The 19,900-nt window shown below is 39.0% G+C and overlaps 2 protein-coding genes across 2 annotated transcripts in view; one reads left to right on the forward strand and one right to left on the reverse strand.

Moving 5' to 3' along the window:
• The window catches only part of LOC121521899 (oocyte zinc finger protein XlCOF6-like), a 310,080-nt gene that overhangs the window by 173,766 nt on the left and 116,414 nt on the right, over positions 1-19,900 (forward strand). The gene's annotated exons all lie outside the window — the stretch shown is intronic.
• On the reverse strand, positions 2,083-10,567 carry LOC121521903 (gastrula zinc finger protein XlCGF57.1-like). The gene is made up of 2 exons (XM_041806105.1): positions 10,390-10,567; positions 2,083-4,992 (listed from the first exon to the last, which is right to left on the reverse strand). The coding sequence occupies exons 1-2, from the start codon at positions 10,565-10,567 to the stop codon at positions 3,473-3,475; spliced, it is 1,698 nt and encodes a 565-aa protein (XP_041662039.1). The 3' UTR covers positions 2,083-3,472.

Consider the following 19,900-nt stretch of genomic DNA (forward strand, 5'->3'; position numbering starts at 1 on the left):
GGGTGAGTCCTTGCTGATGTGTGGGTCCAGTAACATGCTGTGTACATTCAAATATGTACAGGATATAAAAAAACTGGTTTGTGTCCAGATTAGCAGGATTGTCTATATGTACATTAAAATCACAGAAATGACAATGCGGTCGCACTCAATGAAAAATTTTGAAATCAGCTCAGTAAATTTATCTTTAAATCCTTTTCTTACTTTAGGGGGGTGGAAGACTGTGAACATGATTGTAGGACCAACAGATTTAATTAAGGAAACAGTTTGGATCTCCAAATATTTCTGATTCAAGAAGATATTAGTCAGTTTTTCTCCCGTTTTCACTGCTCCTCACAGAGCAAACTTCTGTGATTTCATGCCAAGTAGCTCTGCACTCACATGTTGATCAACAAATAGGTGAACAGTTCAACCCAAGACATACTTAGGACCGCCCCCTCATTTGCATTACATTTCCTGCTGCATTTCATGCTGACAGTGTCTGCAGCATGAAATAAATAAATGTGAGAGCAGAGCACTTTTAATTATTTATTGATATTTAATTATATTTAAATATTTATTTTGTATTTATTTCCACTTTTATTTATTAATATTCTTTAAATTTTTTATTTTTTATTTTTGGTTTTATTTTTACTTTTATTTATCTATTTATTTTTAATTTTGGCAGGTTGGGTCCTCCATAAATTAGTTACTAAAACAGGAAGCTGTCTAAAAGCATGGACCTCCATACCTCCTCATTACAAGGATTATGACTTTTAAGTGACTTTAAAGAGCCGTTATGTTAAAACTCAAGGAGTTTTTCCACTCTGCAATATCTTTGTGGGGCAAATTTTACAAACATCCCCGTGTTATCCTCCCTGTAAATACGGAGCAACTACACCAACACAGCTGCATTATTAGCATTAGCATCTTAGCACTGAGGCTTCTTCCTCTTCTTCTCTGGTGCTTAACAGCAGGTCATGTACCTCAGTGCCACCGACTGTTTTGGAATGTGCAGTCTCGTGAGACAGAAAACAAACACCTTTATTACTGGTGGATTTTGTTGGTTAATATTTTATTATCGAAATAATAAATATATGTAAGATATATGCAACATCGGCCGATAATTTATCGGTCACATGAGAGGAGTGAGATGTATTTCTGACACTACAGAAGTCATTCGGTATGCTGAGGTGTAGTCCTGGTTCCAGAGCGAGCAGATTATCAAATAACAACACAGTACTGAACTGATCTCTTAAAAAAGCCCAGTCTATCCTTGATGAACCAGACCATCCACTCTTTAAGGACTTCATGCTGATCCCTTCAATTGAATTTCAAGGTAAAATCTGTTCATGACTTATTTATTCATCACTATCGTTTCCAATGTGTCTGATCGTTTCTTATGTGTCTGAACTTTTATTTATTTTGTGTGAGGATTGTAGGTATATTATGTTTTACATAAGTATATCATACTTGTATGCTGGTTGTCCTCACATGGCTTCTGACTCTTATAGTGGGAAAAGACACTGAGACATGGCTGGTTATTGGAAAAACAGATGTTACCTAGTCCAATTCAAGGGATAAATGTGTTACTGTAGTGACTCTAAACTCGGACCCAATGCCCAGGAAATGTTTTGGTAGTTGCCAAGAAATGTGTGTGTGGTGAACATTCAGAAGTGTTTAGTTAGACGTAGACACATATTATGTGCACACATGGACTGAGAGGTATAAAAGCCTACGATCTGGTTGGCTACGAGAGGTTGGGGGTCTCACTCATGTACCTTTTTTCTGCTGAAAATAAACCTAACGTCAAGGCTGCATTCAACTCGTTCTGACTCCTGACTCGTCTTTTAATGTAGTATTTCTGACTACAACAGGAATTGTTTGTATGGTCCTGCTGGCTGTGAAGCAAATTCCCCCTTGGGGATAATAAACATATCATTGATCTGAACCAGACCACTTGGTCAAAACGCCCTCAAAGACTTTATAAAAAAAATAGACAGCAGAATGACTCGCCTCAAGTGAAGCCATTAGAGAACTCACAACACTTTATTGTTACAACATGTAGTTAACACGCTAGTTCTGAAATTCATGTAATTCAACCATTTTAAATAAAAGTAATACATTCGTGTAAAAATACATGATTTTCAATTTAACTGTGATAAAAGCAAATCCTAAAAGCACATGCACAGTTTCTGTTTCTCTCCAACTTGTCGGCACATAGCTGTGTACCAGCCTGAGTTTCCGTGGCTGTTGTAAGCTGCTAAGTTACAGTAGCAGCCAATGTGCTAACAGGCTTACGGTGCTAATGTGAAGCTAACCGTTGTTGTTTATGAGTTTAACGTGGGTGTATAATGTGTAACTGACTGCGTGTGTAAGGAAAAGCGCGTAGCCTTTATTTTGAAACTTTAAACCACTTCCACAAAGAAAAATAAGAGAAAGTCTTTGTGCAGTTGGTTCTAGGGTCTAATTATGTGTACATGTCTACCAGTCTGTAATAGGATAATAATTACTCAGGTTTACTGTCGGCTTGGTTTCTACTGTCTCGGTTTTGGGTCAGGTCTGGAAATAAAAATGTGTCCCCTCTCCCGTTTAGCGCATACTTGTATGTATCAATGTATCACAGAATATCAGGTTTATGCGTTTTGCTGCTGTTAATACAGCAAAATAATGTTAAAGCAAATGTCCTGTAGTTGTTCTAAATGGCTGGAATTCTTGAGGACTGCTGGTCATTTTGACCAGGGACAAAAAAGTCTAGCAGAAACGCTGGTACCAGCCAAAGGTAAACATACACCTGTGTCAATGTGCATGAGTAGCCAGCTGATTTAACTAGTGAGCTTTCAGACAGAACATTTATTGTTTGGAAAAATCTGTTAATGTTCATTTCTTAACAAAAGAACAAGAAAAACATCAACATGAAACAAAAGTTCAAAAGCTTGTGTTGTAGTGTTTTCATTCAAACAGCTGTTTAATACTTTATACCTCTGAGCTAAGTCTGCTGTCATATTATTAAAACGAAGAACTGCATTGTTATTAAACTGCAGAGAATGAACTGTACATAAAGCTGCATGAAGATGCACTGTGTAGCAAGTCACAAAAACATTTAAATCTTCAGTAATGCAAAAGTACTCTAAATCCCAGATCAGACCAAAGATTAACAGCAAGACAAGCAGAAACTGACAACACCATCAGCTGTTCTGACTGGAGCTGTTCTGTCTGCTTGTGTCATGAATCTTTGGTCTGAAGTGGGCTTCATGTGTTACTTTTCTCACTATGTAACACAGGAATGTTTTTAATGGCAGGAATCTGGGAACATAACAAGTAACTTTAACAGTAACAGGACCTAACACTAGTCACAAAAAAGTCGAGGAGTCAAAGTCTCTTTTCTAGCAGATCTCAGGTATCAAAGGTACAGTGTCTCAGCAGTGTCAGGTCTTCTCTCATGAACCATCAAGTCAGCACCAATTCTGAGAGACCTGACACAGATTTAGGAAGTTTAACCATTATAGTCTGCATGGATCTCTACGTGGTAGTCCAGAGACCTTTTATCTGTGAATGATCTTCCACAGTTACCACAGGTGAATGGCTTTGAGCCTGTGTGAGTAAGAATGTGCTTATTCAGATCTGATTTCTGACAGAATCTTTTTCCACAGGTGCTGCAGGAGAAAGGCTTCTCACCTGTGTGCCTTCTCATGTGCGTTGTCAAATTACCTTTGTCTCTGAAAGATTTGTTGCACATTGTGCACGTATGTGGTTTTTCACCTGTATGGATTTTTAAGTGCTGGATCAGACAAGATTTCTGTGTGAATGATCTTCCACAGGTAACACAGGTGTACGGCTTTGAACCTGTGTGAGTACGAATGTGTTGATCCAAGGTTGATTTCTGACTGAATCTTGTTCCACAGGTGCTGCAGGAGTAAGGCTTCTCACCTGTGTGTGTTCTCATGTGGACTGTCAGCTCACATTTTTGTCTAAAAGATTTGTCGCACATTGTGCAGGTGTGTGGTTTTTCACCTGTATGGATTTTTAAGTGCCTGTTCCAAACAGAATTCTGTGTGAATGATCTTCCACAGGTAACACAGGTGTACGGCTTTGTACCTGTGTGAGTACGAATGTGCTGATCCAAGGCTGATTTCCGACTGAATCTTGTTCCACAGGTGCTGCAGGAGTGAGGCTTCTCACCTGTGTGTCTTCTCATGTGAATTGTCAAATCATTTTTAAGTCTGAATGATTTGTTGCATATTGTGCAGGTGTGTGGTTTTTCACCTGTATGGATTTTTAAGTGTTCATCCAAAGTAAATTTATGTGTGAATGATGTTCCACAGGTGTACACTCTTGTACATGTGTGAGTACGGATGTGCCGATTCATATGTGATTTTGTATAGAATCTTGTTCCACAGGTGCTGCAGGAGAAAGGCTTCTCACCTGTGTGTGTCATTATGTGGACTGTCAAATTACCTTTTTTTCTAAAAGATTTGTTGCACATTGTGCAGGCATGTGGTTTTTCACCTGTATGGATTTTTAAGTGTTCATCCAAAGTACATTTACGTGTAAATGATGTCCCACAGGTACCACAGGTGTACTTTCTTGTACCTGTGTGAGTACGAATGTGATGATTCCAATGTGATTTCTGGCTGAATCTTTGTCCACAAGTGCTGCAGGAGTAACAACTCTCACCTGTGTGTTTTCTGTGTCTCTCTTGTCTTTGTTTTGATTTTACAGTGATCTCTGAGTCTTTTTGATTCTTCTCTTTGGGATCTTGATTCTCAGCAGCATCAGAGTTGTGAGAGAGGAGCTGCTGTACATGTTGTCCATCTGATTCTCTGTGCTCACTTTCCTCCTCTTTAGGAGTCATTATCAGCGTGTCAGTCTCCTCCTGTTTGAGCTGCTCTCCCTCCTGCTCCTCTTTCATCTGTGGAGGCTCTGGCTCCTCCTGGTCCAGACTGGACTTCCTCTCCTGGTGACAGAGCTGCTGCTCGTCCTCCTCCTCCTTACACACATGTTGCTGTGGGACGTCTGGAGATACAAAAACAAAACAAAGTAAGGTGAAGGAAACATGTCATTAGTAGGGATGCACCGAAAATTCGGCCACAGAAAATTTTTGGCCGAAACAACAAGGCCGAAACATGATGTTTTGACGACGCAAGCAAAAACCGCGCCCAGCACGCACTTGGATCAGTGGTTCTCAAATAGGGGTACGTGAGATTTTAAAATATATGCTGCCTATTTAAGAAAAATAGTGCCTTTCTTTGCGCGTCAGGAGCGACATGATTTTGCAAGTATATTACATTCTAAAATCACATTCGTGCGGTGTACGTCTGCAGTGTGTTTTCTCTGTCCTCTGATAAACAGTGATATTTATTGGAGCAGAAGATAAAAGGATGTTTGTCCCTCTCTTTGATGTTTGACATCTCCTCATATCTGTCTGTATCAGTGCTTGTGTGTTTGCCCCTTTTTAGCCTGGTAGAGAGAGAGACAGGCAGCAGGCAGCCCGACATGTCTTTGTGAACGTAAATGCGCTACTTAAATATCTGCAGCAATGTCGCACTGCGAAATGATGTTACTGGTGTGGAGGCTTGCTTTGACTCACTACAGGTTCGAAATGTAAATGTTTTGTGTGAATAATATGCATGAAAAAATTGCATCTAGAATGTAAGGACCTTAAGTTTATAAACTGAAGTTAATATTTTGTAGGCTCGTAAATTGAATCACCCTAAAACCCCCTGAGTCACCCCCATGGCAGAATGGTTTGACCCACACGGGCACATGCCTATCAATCACTGTAATCACAATCACTTCATTCATAAAAAGGTTCATGATTTAGTTTTTGTGAAGAAATGCTGATCTATAACTATGTTCATGATTTCAATTTGAGAAGAGAGAAGTCTTTTTGATAATTTGTTTATCATTTACAGGTTTTTAGTTCTCTCTAGCTCTATGTTTTTATTTCCAGCAGCTGAGGAGTTTTGCACACTTCTGAGTTTAAAGCCTTTCCAGTCAATGTTTTCAATAGCTACAATAACTTGAATTACCACATTTAGAAATGAGAAGATGTGACATGAATTTAGTCATACATTTTTAACGTATAAAATGTATGAAAAAAAATCTAATATTTGTCATTTAAAATTGTTTATCAGTTACAAAGTTTGACAAATCAGACGCCTGTCAGCGCTGTTTAATGTCTTTCTTTTTGGTCAAAAAGCTTTGCACTGTTTAGGGGGTACTTGGCTGAAAAAATACTTCACAGAGGGTACATGACTGAAAAAAGATTGAGAACCACCGATTTAATGTATAAATGAGTGGGGTCAAGTTAAACATTTTATGTTGTATTTTATTTTATTTTATATTGTGCATTGTTGGAATGTCAGTGCTTAATAAATATTTACATAATTTTGTAATTAATTTATTCTTTGAAGCATTAATATTAATTTATGCAATTGCAATTTATTTTAGTGAGGTTAGTACAAAATCATAGCCATAAATGCAATGGTATTAGTAACTGGCATAATAATTTCTTTCGGTGTTTCCGTTTCGGCCTTGGTGTCCTCATTTTCCGTTTTCGGTTTTGGCCAAGAATTTTCCTTTCAGTGCGTTCCTAGTCATTAGTCCCAGTATACAACTGTTTGTTCAGTCAAAGTGTTTTATACCTATTCAATACCACATGATATCAATCACACATCCTTTGTTATTTTAAAGACTGATTATGAAAATATGAAAAAGTTTACATGTGAGTACACATGTTGCTGTGTATTCCATAGAGTATCACTGCAACCTCATATTAGGTCAAGATTTTGGTATGAGAACCTGGAACGAAATAAGGAACCAATTAAGTAACGCTGATTTCTACACTCCTCTGAGTTTTGATCCCACAATTAAATTTTTTAAGGAAACTGAGGCCATTCTAGATGGGGCACTTAGCATTCAGTTAATTTCAAATGACGAATATCAGTCCTAATTTTTACACATTGCAAAAAATCCATAAAAGCTGCGAGGAGCCGGTGCCAGGATGTCCTATAGTCTCTGGAATAGGCTCCCTCACAGAGCCAATCTCTCAATTCATTGATTTTCATCTGGTATCACAGTTACCTTCGTTTATACAGGACACCTCTGATTTTTTGAGAAAACCAGAAACAGTGGGTGGTGTCGACGATTCAGATCTTTTGCTTACCATGGATGTTGTAAGCCTTTATACTAGTGTACCTCATAAGGAAGGTTTACAAGCCCTGCATCATAACCTGAGCTCTACGGACAGTCAAGAACCTTCACTTGAGTTACTCATGAAACTAGCTGACACAGTCCTGACCAAAAATTACTTCAGGTTTGAGGGAGATTTTTTTCTACAGAAACAGAGTTCCTATGGGTAGCCCTTTCAGCCCTAATTATGCCAACCTTTTTAATGGTAAATTCAAGGATGGCTACGTCTATAACAACAATCCTTATTTCTCTAAGGTTAAATGCTGGTACAGGTACACTGACGACTTGTTTTTTGTGTTTTCGGGTACAGCAGATGAACTTCTTTCTTAGATGTAAAGGTCAAAAAAGCTGCACTTATTCAAACCACTTTGTTCCGTAAAAAAGACAGACAGAAATAACTACCTACATTACTCTAGTTTTCATCCACAGAGCCTAAAAAAGAGTTTACCTTACAGCCAGTTAGTTAGGGTGAGGAGAATATGCAGCTCTGAGGAAGAATTTGACAAACATGCAAATGAATTTATTGCTGGTTTTTCTTGAACGCAACTATGACATCAGTCTTCTGCAGGCATGTTTAGTGCAGGTTAAAGAGAAAGACAGGACCAGTCTCCCCCACCCCCCACCCTCCTCGCCCTAGCACTCACTCGGTTGTTTTAACAACAACAACCTTTTCACCTCTCTCTAGCCAGATAAAGGGCATTATTAAGAAATACTGGCATTTTCTGTCTGGTGACCCTGTAGTTGGCAAGGTATTCGAAAAACCTCCAATCTGTGCAACAAAAAGATCTAGCAACCTCAGAGATAAGCTGGTGAAAACTGACATGTATGTTAAACCAACTCACTTTCTTAGTTCTCCCACTCCAGGTAACTACCCCTGTTGTAACCGTGTGAACTGTAATGCCATGATTAGATCAGATCAGCTGACACTAGAGCCCAACCAGTTTATCGGCGGGCTGATTAATCAGGCCGATTATAGCGTTTCACAGATTAATCAACATCGGCCAATATGTAGCCAATTAACTTTTTTGCTGCACGGAGATTTTGTCTCTCTCTTTTTGCTCCTGTCGCTCTGTGTGTCTCCATGCTGAACTCAACCCGAGCGCCTGGCCCCTCCCCCCAGACACAGAGTGCAGCAGCAGCTCTCCCTCACTCAGTGTTGCCAACTTAGCGACTTTGTCGCTATATTTAGCGAGTTTTCAGACCCCTCTGGCAACTCTTTTTCAAAAAGCGACTAGTGACAAATCTAGTGACTTTTTCTGGTGTTACTGGAGACTTTGGAGATTCTGACGTGAAAGCATGTATCGTTGTTGCTTTTCTCACTGAGCAGCCAGGGCTGCCATCCTCGTCCCTAAGCACCCGCATGCAGCCCAGTCCCTGCTGCAGTCGGACTCACTCGGCTTGTTTGCTGCTTGTGTGTGCCGCACGTCAGCTCCGATTCCTGCCGGTGCAGCTTTCGCACAGGGTGCGAGTTTTCTGCCTGTCAGTCGTATCTCCCTGCTCTCAAAGCCCTGTCCTTCTTCATAAGTTTTACCTCAATAAATCCCCCTTGTAAAAGCGACTTCATTCAGTGTACAGTGGAAGTTTGTCAGGAACTTTTCAAAATAAAAGCATTCTGTACAAGTGAACAAAGTTTCTCTATAGAAATACTAAACCGGGCTTTTACTTTGAAAAGCACAAACCAGAAAAGCATTCAGACGGTGTTTATCTTTCCTGTGACATATTCTACCAGTGTGGAGACAGAAAGTTTCACTAATAGTTGATCTTTAGAGAACAGCTTTATAAAACGGGTGCATTTAAGCTTGTGGCCTTCCTCAGGGTTATCAAGAAACACATTGTAAACATATTCTATGTGCATATTTGCCACAACGATGTAAATGTGGCTCTCCATTTATCATTTTCCTAATATGGTCAACAACCAAAATATGTTCTTCTTTCATATATCGGCTGATATATCGGTTATTGGCCAATATATTGGATATCAGCCGATATATTGGATATCGGCCTTTTTTTTTTTTGCCCCTAATATCAGTATCGGCATCAGCCCCAAAAATCCCATATCGGTCGGGCTCTAGCTGACACATCCTCATACTGGTAGAAAAATAAAAGTTAAAGGCAGAATAACATGCAGAAGCACCCATGTGGTTTATCTTCTGAAATGTCCGTGCAGTTTTTATTATGTCGGTAAAACAAAAAGGAACTCAGGATCCGCATATCCGAACACAAAAGCAACATTAGAAATCATGATGAAAGGTCACCGGTGGCCAGACATTTTAACTCTGCTGGACATGGAGTGTGCACGTTAAGGTTTATGGGGATTGGGTCGGTGGGGCCGCTCCGGACAGGGGGTGACAGGGACAAAAAGCTCCTCCAGAGGGAAGCCTTCTGGATTCAGCATCTGCAAACTGAGTATCCCAGAGGTTTAAATGAGGAGTTGATTCTTTCATGTTTTTATAAGTGTTGTTTTTTGGACTACGTACTAAGTGGGGTGTTTTGTTTGGACTGACATGTATTAATGGAGCTATCAATGGGTTGCGTGACACTGGAAGAGCCACTTGTATAATGATTTTGTGGTTTTTATTTATTCATTTTTGTTTGTTTGACTTCATTTCCTGGGTTGGCAGAGACTTATACGTCTAAGGATTATATAATAATGTAATTTATTTTCCTTGTTGGTATTATTTTTGTTATCATTAATTAGTGTATTTATTTTTCTCAGCTGATGTGTACACATCCTCATGAAGTTGAATTTCATTGTTTGCTCCTTATTGTATCATGTGGGTTTCCTATTAGACTGTTCTGGTGTTGATTGTTTATAAGTGACACACCCACAGGTGTTGTAGAAATGCTGATGAAAGCCTCGGGCTGAAATGCATCCGTTTTGTTTGCTGCTCTCATTTTCTTTTTAAATAAAAGTTTAAAACTTTATGACGAGTGCCGACCGTTTGGTTTTTGTCTATTAGTGGTTTTGAGCCGGCACCGATATTCTTCATTCTGTTGACTTGAGCTCGCCTTCGCCAATCTACGTGTAAATGATATCCCACAGGTACGACAGGTGCACTTTCTTGTGCCTGTGTGAGTAAGAATGTGATGATTCCAATGTGATTTCTGGCTGAATCTTTTTCTACAGGTGCTCACCTGTGTGTGTCATCATGTGTTGTTTTAAACTAGGTTTATGTTTAAATGCTTTTCCACATACTTCACATGAATACAGCCTCTCACCTGTGTGTTTTCTGTGTCTCTTTTGTCTTTGTTTTGATTTTACAGTGATCTCTGAGTCCTTCAGCTTCTTCTCTTTGGGATCTTGATTCTCAGCAGCATCAGAGTTGTGAGAGAGGAGCTGCTGTACATGTTGTCCATCTGCTTCTCTGTGCTCACTTTCCTCCTCTTTAGGAGTCATTATCAGCGTGTCAGTCTCCTCCTGTTTGAGCTGCTCTCCCTCCTGCTCCTCTTTCATCTGTGGAGGCTCTGGCTCCTCCTGGTCCAGACTGGACTTCCTCTCCTGGTGACAGAGATGCTGCTCATCCTCCTCCTTACACACATGTTGCTGTGGGACGTCTGGAGATACAACAATAAAACAAAGTCAGGGGGAGGAAACATGTCATTAATGCCAGTATATAACTGTTTGTTTAGCCAAAATGTTTCATACCTATTCAATACCACATGATATCAATGACACATTCTTTGTTATTTTAAAGACTGATCATGAAAACATTTTTTTCATGTTTTACATGTGAGTACACATGTTGCTGTTTATTCCATAGAGAATCACTTCAACCTTATATTAGGTCAAGATTTTGGTATGAGAACCTGGGTTTTTCATTGGATCAGTTATCCTGGATCGTCAAATAAAAGGCTTGAAAATTGATTCATTCTTCTGTGAGGTACAATAGACCTCCTACCATCATTGGCTTACAGTCATCATCAACTGTGACTCCTCCTCTTGCAAATGGCAGTAGCGTGACGCAACCTCCCCAATGAAAGCCAGCAGTCCAGGCAGCCTCTATGTATTGATATGTAGATATTAGGGCTGTCAAAGTTAATGTGTTAATATCGCGTTAACTCAAATTACTTTTAATGCCGCTAATTTTTTGTCGCACGATTATGACCCTCAACCCATCCCTAGTTTGCCAGACCAGGAAGTGGTGGCGTCGTGATGCGGTACAAGTGAGCAGAAATGGATAAAGGACAGAGACTTTTGTATGACAGGTTGAGTTTTCAGATCATGTCAGATAAGACTGAAGTTATTTTCTCCTACTGTCGACATGAACGGAGTTACAGGAAGTTTGTAGAGTCTTACTTGGCCTGCACCACTCGCTGGCCATGCACACCACTAATGCAGAGAGCCGCCCCCTCCGTGCTGAATTTGTTTACAATAGAGACACTCAGACAACTCTGCAGGGATGGACTCACTATCTGGCATACCGAGCATTTCCCAGTGTGCCGACGCACTTTTGGGCCAGTATGATTTATTCATTTATTTAGGCTATTATATCTGCCATGAACCGGCACCACAGCTGCGCAGACTATTTATATTGACTGTTGACTGGTCCGCTCACGTCTCCTAACGGTCTGTTTACCCCCACTCACATCCCCATGCAGCTCCTGCTTGAAAGTGAAAGTATTTGGAAAAAAACGAAACTTACTAAAACGATCGTCTGGAACTGTAAATAAACGCCAAATTTAAAAAACAGTCCATCAAGATGCTGCAAAACTGTCAAAGACTCTGCAGTCCCTAGAGGAGATTGTCTGATGCATGATGAATGTACAGCTGCATCATGAGGAGGAGGAGACAGAGCAGCAGAGGCTGGTGTGTGACAGGAGAGCAGAGGTTAGTGAATGAGCTCTGTAGAGTATCATAATATAAGCTGAAAGCATTATTAGACTGTGGGTCTCCTTTATTTAGGAAGAAAAAATGGTTTTAGATTAAATCTGTAGCTCTTCTATGACTGATGACAGTCATTTCATACTGTCAGCATTTATTTTACATTTGGACTACATTTTTTTAGTTTGAAAGTAAAAATATGATAAATAATACCAGACATTTTTTTTAAGTAATGACTTGCTTCTTCTCTTGAGCAGGCCAGATGCGTCCACCTTACTCACATCAGAACAGTGAAACACCATTTGATGTGTCTGTGCCTTACTGCTGAGCTCTCAGCAGAGACTTGACTTCTTTATGTCCATGTGTGATGATGAGATCTGTTGTTCGGTGTTAAGATGCTGACAACAGAGGAGTTAACTTCTAGAGGTCTAAAGTTTGACTCTACATTGTGGTATTATTCAGTAATGTTACATTAAGGTCAGTATCTCCATCTGTTGTGGCTTGTTGGTCTTGAGTTTACCATGTTATGCTCTCAGCAGATTTTTGGAGCGTTCAGTATCTTTGAGCTCAGACTAGAGAATTTTCTGGACTTTATCTGTTGTTGTTTCAGGTTGTTGACATGAACAAACATTTGCATAAAGGAAGCATTTTTGTCCACTTGTGTTAATAAGGGTATTTAAATCTTGAGAAATAGTACTGTAAGGTACATTTAGAACAGACAAAAAAGTGAGATTAATTTGCGATTAATCATGAGTTACCTATGGAATTTGTGAGATTAATTGCAATTAAAAATTTGAATCTATTGATAGCCCTAGTAGATATGTATCCCATGTTAGTGATTTATCAGTCCTCGGTCGAACTGGAGGTAGTTTCTGATCTGCCATCTTAAGGACCGTTCCAAAGACTCTTAGCTGGTCTGAAGACCAACGAATGAGATTTGAAGACTGATGAGCAGAGAGTCATGAGAGCAGGCTTCCCAGAACTCTTTTTGATCAAAGACACGCCCTCTTACTGGATGTCACTCTCTGATTGGACGCTAGTGGACGTCAACGCAACTTCACAACACCAGCAGCATGAGTTCCTGGTGGGAGGGACTAAGACTCAAGCAACCATATTTTCTTCCGTTTATCACATGTTTTATACATTTGACAATAACTTTTTTCTTGTTTCCTAGGCTAAAGGAGATAATAAAGGAAATAATGAAGCTCCTTTCCTTTTCAGTTAGAGGGTCCGTTCGAATAGTCCATTTTGCCGAGAAAGGTTTCTGAGTGAAAGCATTTTAGTGTCAGCCATGATAAAGGCCGTTCACATTCATTGAAGAACTTAGCCTGCACACATACTTGCCCTCGCTCTCATTTCACCCCTACTTTTTTACAGAAACACTCAGACACACAACCCACACACACCAGACATTCATCACACATACACCTTTGACACACCTCCACACACATGTAGTTATGGATTTGCAAAACCCTGGTCGTGCCAAACAGTTTTAGAGTTGGCGCGAAGCTTTGAACTAATTGCAGCGTCAGATGAAGAGTCCAACTACTCATCGGCTCGGGTTTTTTACAGGTTACAAAATTGACTATATCTCAAAAAGTAAGTTATGGACAGACTCCAAATACATTTCCTGTGGTTCCAAAGGATATTGTTCAACTTTTTATATTTACAAATTTGAGGGATACAGCTGTGCAATTTCTGTATTTTGAAATATTTGTGAAAAAACAATTTTCATTTTTTTTAGGTTTATTGCACTTTTAAGCAATTTATTGTAGCAGTTAGGACATAAGTCATTACATATTACTAAAACTTGGGATATAAGGGTTATATTGATGTAAAGCAAATAAACATACACCCAGAAATGGCACTACAGTATGTAAAAATGTAAGAATATGTCCTGGTGGACTTGAACAATGGTAGGTTTTAAAGGGTTAAAGCGATAAAGTCGGCATGTTGCCATATTGTGAATATTAGATCTATCATCATAATTACGCTGGGAAGACGTGGTTTATAGAGCTTTTCACATAACGAGGAAGATGGAACCAGAGTACACTAATAAAATTAACAGAGACGAGAGAATTAATGAGAAAATGGATAGGTAGGGAATAAAGCAAAACTATTTAGTATCGTTGTGAAATAAAAGGACTTGAACATTATTCATCTAGTTGTATTGACTATGCTGAAAGTTCAGATTAAGAGAAAATTTTCTGCTGTTCTGGACATTCACAGTCACAGTTCCTCTTCCTGAAGAGACTTTAGGATATAAAAATCTTAATGAGCTCATATTTATCACCGAGGTTTTCACGTTTCATTCGCTACTCATAACAACACGGAGAACGCACCGAGTGGTAGATGAGAATTTTGTTGTTGTTGTCCATCAACTTTAAATTGTAGTTTTTACACAAAAAACACATGTCAGTTCGTAACATTTGCCTAGGGAGAGTGCGGTCAGTGTGTAAATCGAAAAAATGTGTACTAAAGTACAGTTCAATGTACCTGGCATTATGTTATATTTTATGTCTGAAGATTTGTCTGTTAATGCAACCTATATAATTCAACTGCTTATAATTCTTGGTAAATTCCACATACACAAATCTAAATAGACATCCTCAAAACCCTGCTTTCACCGTTTTCTTTGCTGAACTCAGACAATACTGCACCTCAGTTGAATATGTAAAGACCAGCAAAGCAACAAAGACTTTTCAAATTCTGAAAGAACTGAATTTTGTACAAAGATTTTAAGTGCAAGCACTGTAATCACTTAAACCCCTGGTTTGTTCAATGTTCAGTCCCATTTTTGTACATGATATGCTGTCTGTCATGCCTTATATTTGTAAATAAAGTTTACTTAAAAGACAAAAAAAAATGAGGTCGGATTCCTTAATCACCGCTGTTCTCCTTTCCATCCTCTCACCAGGGTTCATCAAGTACATCTGCACAAGGGCCAGATTTGGTCTCAACAGAAACTCTGGGGACCAGACTTTCAAATACACAAAATTTATATTAACATTTTGGTCTGATTGAAAATATTGCAGTAGTATTTGCATTTTCCTTTACACTTTTATCTATTTTTGCCACTTGTTAACCCCTTTAACTACATTTTTTTCAACAAATTTTGCAATTTTAAAACCATTTTTCCCCCATTGTTGATACTTTTTGCCCCTTTTTGCCTCATTAGCCCGATTTTTGAATGACTTTAACCCCATTTTATCCCCTTTATGCCACCATTTGATCAATTTTTGCCACTTTTCTTCATTTTTTGCCACTTTTTACCTCCTTTTCTTTACTTTCTTGCACTATTTTTTGTCATTTGCAACCAATTGTTGATACCTTTTGCCCTTTACCATTTTTGACACATTTTAACCTCTTTTCACAACTTTCTTCTTTCTTTCTTTCTTTATAAATATCCACTAATTTTGACAGTAAATTTCTGTAAAAACAGATCAAATGGTTCGTCATTCTAAAACTATGTTAAGGTTAACTGTTTGTGGGATGGATTTAACAGCTGCAGAAATTTAAAGCAAAAGGATACTCTTAAAATCTTCTTCTCCTTCTTTTCTGAATTAATGATCTTCCGGGGGCCGGACAGGAAGCTTGGGGGGCCTGATGTGGCCCCCGGGCCGCCAGTTGATGATCAGTGTCTCACTCTAACCTTTCTTTGACCCTGTGACGTTTTTCTCCGGGGTTAAGGAAAAGTGGATAGGACAGGACTTGAGAGGTGATTTTCTGGACTTCTCTAACGGACCCAGCCATTGGCTGTTTTGATTTCAGTCGTTTCGCATCCTTTACCGTAATGTCTTTCTACATGTGCATCACAAAAAGTTTCAGAGGCTGGCTAGACCACAGCTGTGAACATCTGTCGGTTGGTTCCATTTCCTTCCAACAGAAAATGTAAGCTAACCATAGCCCATTAAAACTCAATCTAGAAATATCGGTTATTGTTCGTTTAACAGATGAGACCCAAATTTTGTCTTAATAACAGCATCTCTGCGCATAAACACAAAGCTAAAATCGTATTTCCTCACCTATTCTGTGTAAGAGGATGTGAGGGTTCCAGACGATATCCAGCATTCTGCGCTGACGGTCGATCTCTGCCTCGTTCTCGGCGGCAGCTCTTCTACCATCGTCACAGATTTCCTCAGCTGCAGCAGCTGGCCGCTCGTTGGCATCTCTAAACTTCTCCACTGAAAACATTCTTGTCCTTTACTCAGCTTTAAAGTTCTTCGGTGTTTTCCTTAGACTGTAAAAAGAATGGGGGCTTGTCCTCGCTTCTTCCTCTTCTTTTGAGTTTCCGGCAGACCAGACGCAACGAAGGCGCACTGCTGCCCTCTACAGCAGGGGTTCTCAACTCAAATTTTAATTCATTTGTGTAGTAAGTAGTCCTCTTCAAAATGTAAATCCCTTTGTTAACCCTTGTGTGGTGTTCGTATTTTTGTTACTCAGCCAGTGTTCGTGGGTCTGGTGGACCCGCTGCATTTGTGGGTTTTAAATTCAACCAAATCAAACAATTTTATGTTAAAAAACTCAACAGAGGTTTACTTCATCCCAATTACAAGCAATATAAAAAGCATTTATGTTTAATATTTGCCTTTTGCCTTTTTTAGATCACATTTATGAAATAAAGTGCTACTCATTTTTAGTTTGTTTTGTAATAAAATGTAATATAATCAAGATATGAGAGGGAAAAAAATCAAATTTAAAAATTAAGCCATTTTTTTTATAGCTATTTATTTTTATTTATTTGAACTTCAACATAAATTTTACCCATTCAGGTCAGTGTACACAACAGAAATTGAACACATATAGTGACCATGTCAGTCTAGACAACACAGCCCCACTGAACAGACTGCCTTATCATACCAGCCTATACGACACATGAGGGGCAAAGTTTTTTTTTAAAACGGCAGAGCCTTTGAAAAAAACTTGGAGTGTGATAGGATGAACGTTCTGTCTGTCACATCTTTATGGGCCAATCAGAGCAACAAAACACGTGACGTAGCTGTAACCGATTTGTGCATGTGCAGCTACTGAGGAATAGTATGAACCATGGCAACTGTAGACATGTCAGTACATGACTTTAGTCATTTTTGAAAACAACTCACTGCTGTTCTTTGTTCTTCTTTTAGCAAAGGAATGTCGTCCAGTTCTGATAAAACTCGCGCTTTAGCAGTATCTATGCTAATCTTTTCCACCATAATGGCACCAGTCTCTTGTTGCTGCTTGCTTATGTCACGACTCTGCTGTGTCCCAAAGTACTGCCCCTTGTCACTGACTGGTCCTGTCACTTTCTAACCGGGCCCAAACGGTTCGGATGGGAGCTTTACAAGATGGATTCACCAATGAGAAACCAGAAACGGGCATATCCATCTGGTTTGCAAGTTTAGCAACCTGGTGCAGGAACAGCAGGGGCAGAAACACAAAATTCACACTTACATTCACACACACTCTCTCTCTTTTTCAGACATGCACACACACACACACCCACACACATACACACACCTTCATATAGACACACACACCTTCATACAGACACACACACCTTCACACAGATACACACACCTTCTTACAGACACACACACCTTCATACAGACACACACCTTCATACAGACACACACCTTCATACAGACACACACACCTTCATATAGACACACACCCCAGACACACACACCTTCATATAGACACACACACCCTCATACAGACACACACCTTCATATAGACACACACATCTTCATACAGACACACGGTCATACAGACACACACACCTTCATACAGACACACACCTTCATATAGACAACACACCTTCATACAGACAACACACCTTCATACAGACACACGGTCATACAGACACACACACCTTCAAACAGACACACACACACAGGCCACACACACAGCAGGCCTAGAAAGGAAGTAAACAGAATGAGGGAACACAGGACCTACAATTTCCTCCCTTTTTTTTTAGCCATGGGTCCACTGGACCCGAACATCCTGTATGTAATATAAATGTGTAGGGGGGTATAAAGTGTGTGGTCATTGAAAATGTGTTGTGATATATGTTCTTTACAGAAAATGAGCTGAGGCCAATGAGTCTGAGTTTGAAAAAATAATTACTCATATCATTTTTCTTTTAATAAAAAATGAAAAGAGGTCCCACAGACCCGAACACCATACAAGGGTTAAAAACAGAATCAAAATACGTTAAAAATAGCTAAAATGGGTTAATAATGGCAAAAAAAATGGTGGGAAAGGTGGTGAAATTAGATTTTAAAAATGGTAGAAATTAGTTAGAAATGCCAAAAAATTACATAAAAGTGGCAAAAAAATTACCAAAACATGACTGGAATGGGTTAAAGTGAAAAAATGGGCATGTTAAGTGTCAAAGGGGATTTAAAAGTGTCTGAAATGGTGTTAAAGTTGCAAAAATAGGTGTAAATTTGGTGAAATGGGATGAAAATCGATATGAACTCGCCAAAAATGGTTAGCGGAGGTATAAATAGTCAGACACTGGCAAAAATGGGCATAACAAATTATGAAATGTGGCTTAAAAAGTGGTTAAAGTGTAAATAATGGCACCAATGTGTCAACAGAGCCAACAATAGGCAGAGAGTGCCAAAGTTGGTTTAATAGTGGCAAATCCAGGCAGAAAAGAAGTGGTGGAAAGGGTTTAAAACTGACAAAAAAATGGGTTTTCAGTTTCAAAAATGTGTTAAATTGGTGGGATAAAGTGACAAAAATGGGTTAGAATTAGGCAATATGGTGTAAAGTGGCAACAGTGTAATTCAAAAATGTTTTTAGTTTTTTTTAAGGCATCTGGAGACCCCCTCTCAGTTTCTCACGACCCCCAATGGGGTCCCAACCCCAACGTTGAGAACCACTGCTCTACAGTAGTAATGGGAATTCCGGCTCTTTTCAGTGATCTTTATCATTTGGTGCAATTCAGTAAAAAGAGCCAACGTTTTCTGCTCCTAATCGGCTCTTTATTCAAGTATCAGTTTCGCTTAATTTGATTGGCCAGTTTTAGCAATATCAGTGGTGGAAAGAAACTCAATACATTTACTCAAATTACTGTAATTCAGTAGCCTTTGTGTGTACTTGTAGTTTTTGAATGGTTTTTCAAGTTAAATCTACTTTTACTTTTACTTTAGTATATTTTGAATCTACTTTTACTTTTACTTTAGTATATTTTGAATGAAGTTTTGTACTTAATTACACTTTAAAAGCATCGGCAATGAGTAAAACAAATAAACACCAAAGCCACAACAAGGAGGTCCAAGCTTTCTGCCAACAACATGAAAACAACCAGTCGTTTAGCTTCCACAACACATAACAGTCAGTACATGCATATAGCAGAGAATGATTCCACATTTCTTCCCAAAACAGCGGTCGCATTGTACTTTAGGTTAGATCACACCTTATAATAAATAACCTGGTTGGAGGTCCATATTTTCTTCTTACTGCATATTCAAGACAGATCAGATTTCACTGTGAAAGCCCCTTGGGTATCAAAAGTTTCTACTCAGTACTTTGAGTACATTTTAAATGATTTACTTTTTACTTTAACTTAAGTAGATTAATAGATCAGTACTTTTACTTCTACTCAAGTAAATTTTAACCAGAGTAACGGTACTTTTTCCATCTCTGCATATGATTGATATATTGGGCTGGTGTTTAACTCCAACTATGCTCCATTTTTTTGAATGGCTGAAAATATCATTAAATATAATTTTTGAAAAAATATACTGTCTCCTCAAAACACCTTGTGGGTTAGAAGAAATCTGCTCATTGGCTGGGCTGTATGACACCTGAAATAAAACATTATTGATACACCAGCAAACACGAGTCCTTAATGTATGTGTGCCCGTAGAGGATAAAATGTCATCCTCACTAATCTATCAAATAACACACAGACAC

Source organism: Cheilinus undulatus, linkage group 14, assembly GCF_018320785.1.
Source record: "Cheilinus undulatus linkage group 14, ASM1832078v1, whole genome shotgun sequence".
Classification (NCBI taxonomy): Eukaryota; Metazoa; Chordata; class Actinopteri; order Labriformes; family Labridae; genus Cheilinus; species Cheilinus undulatus.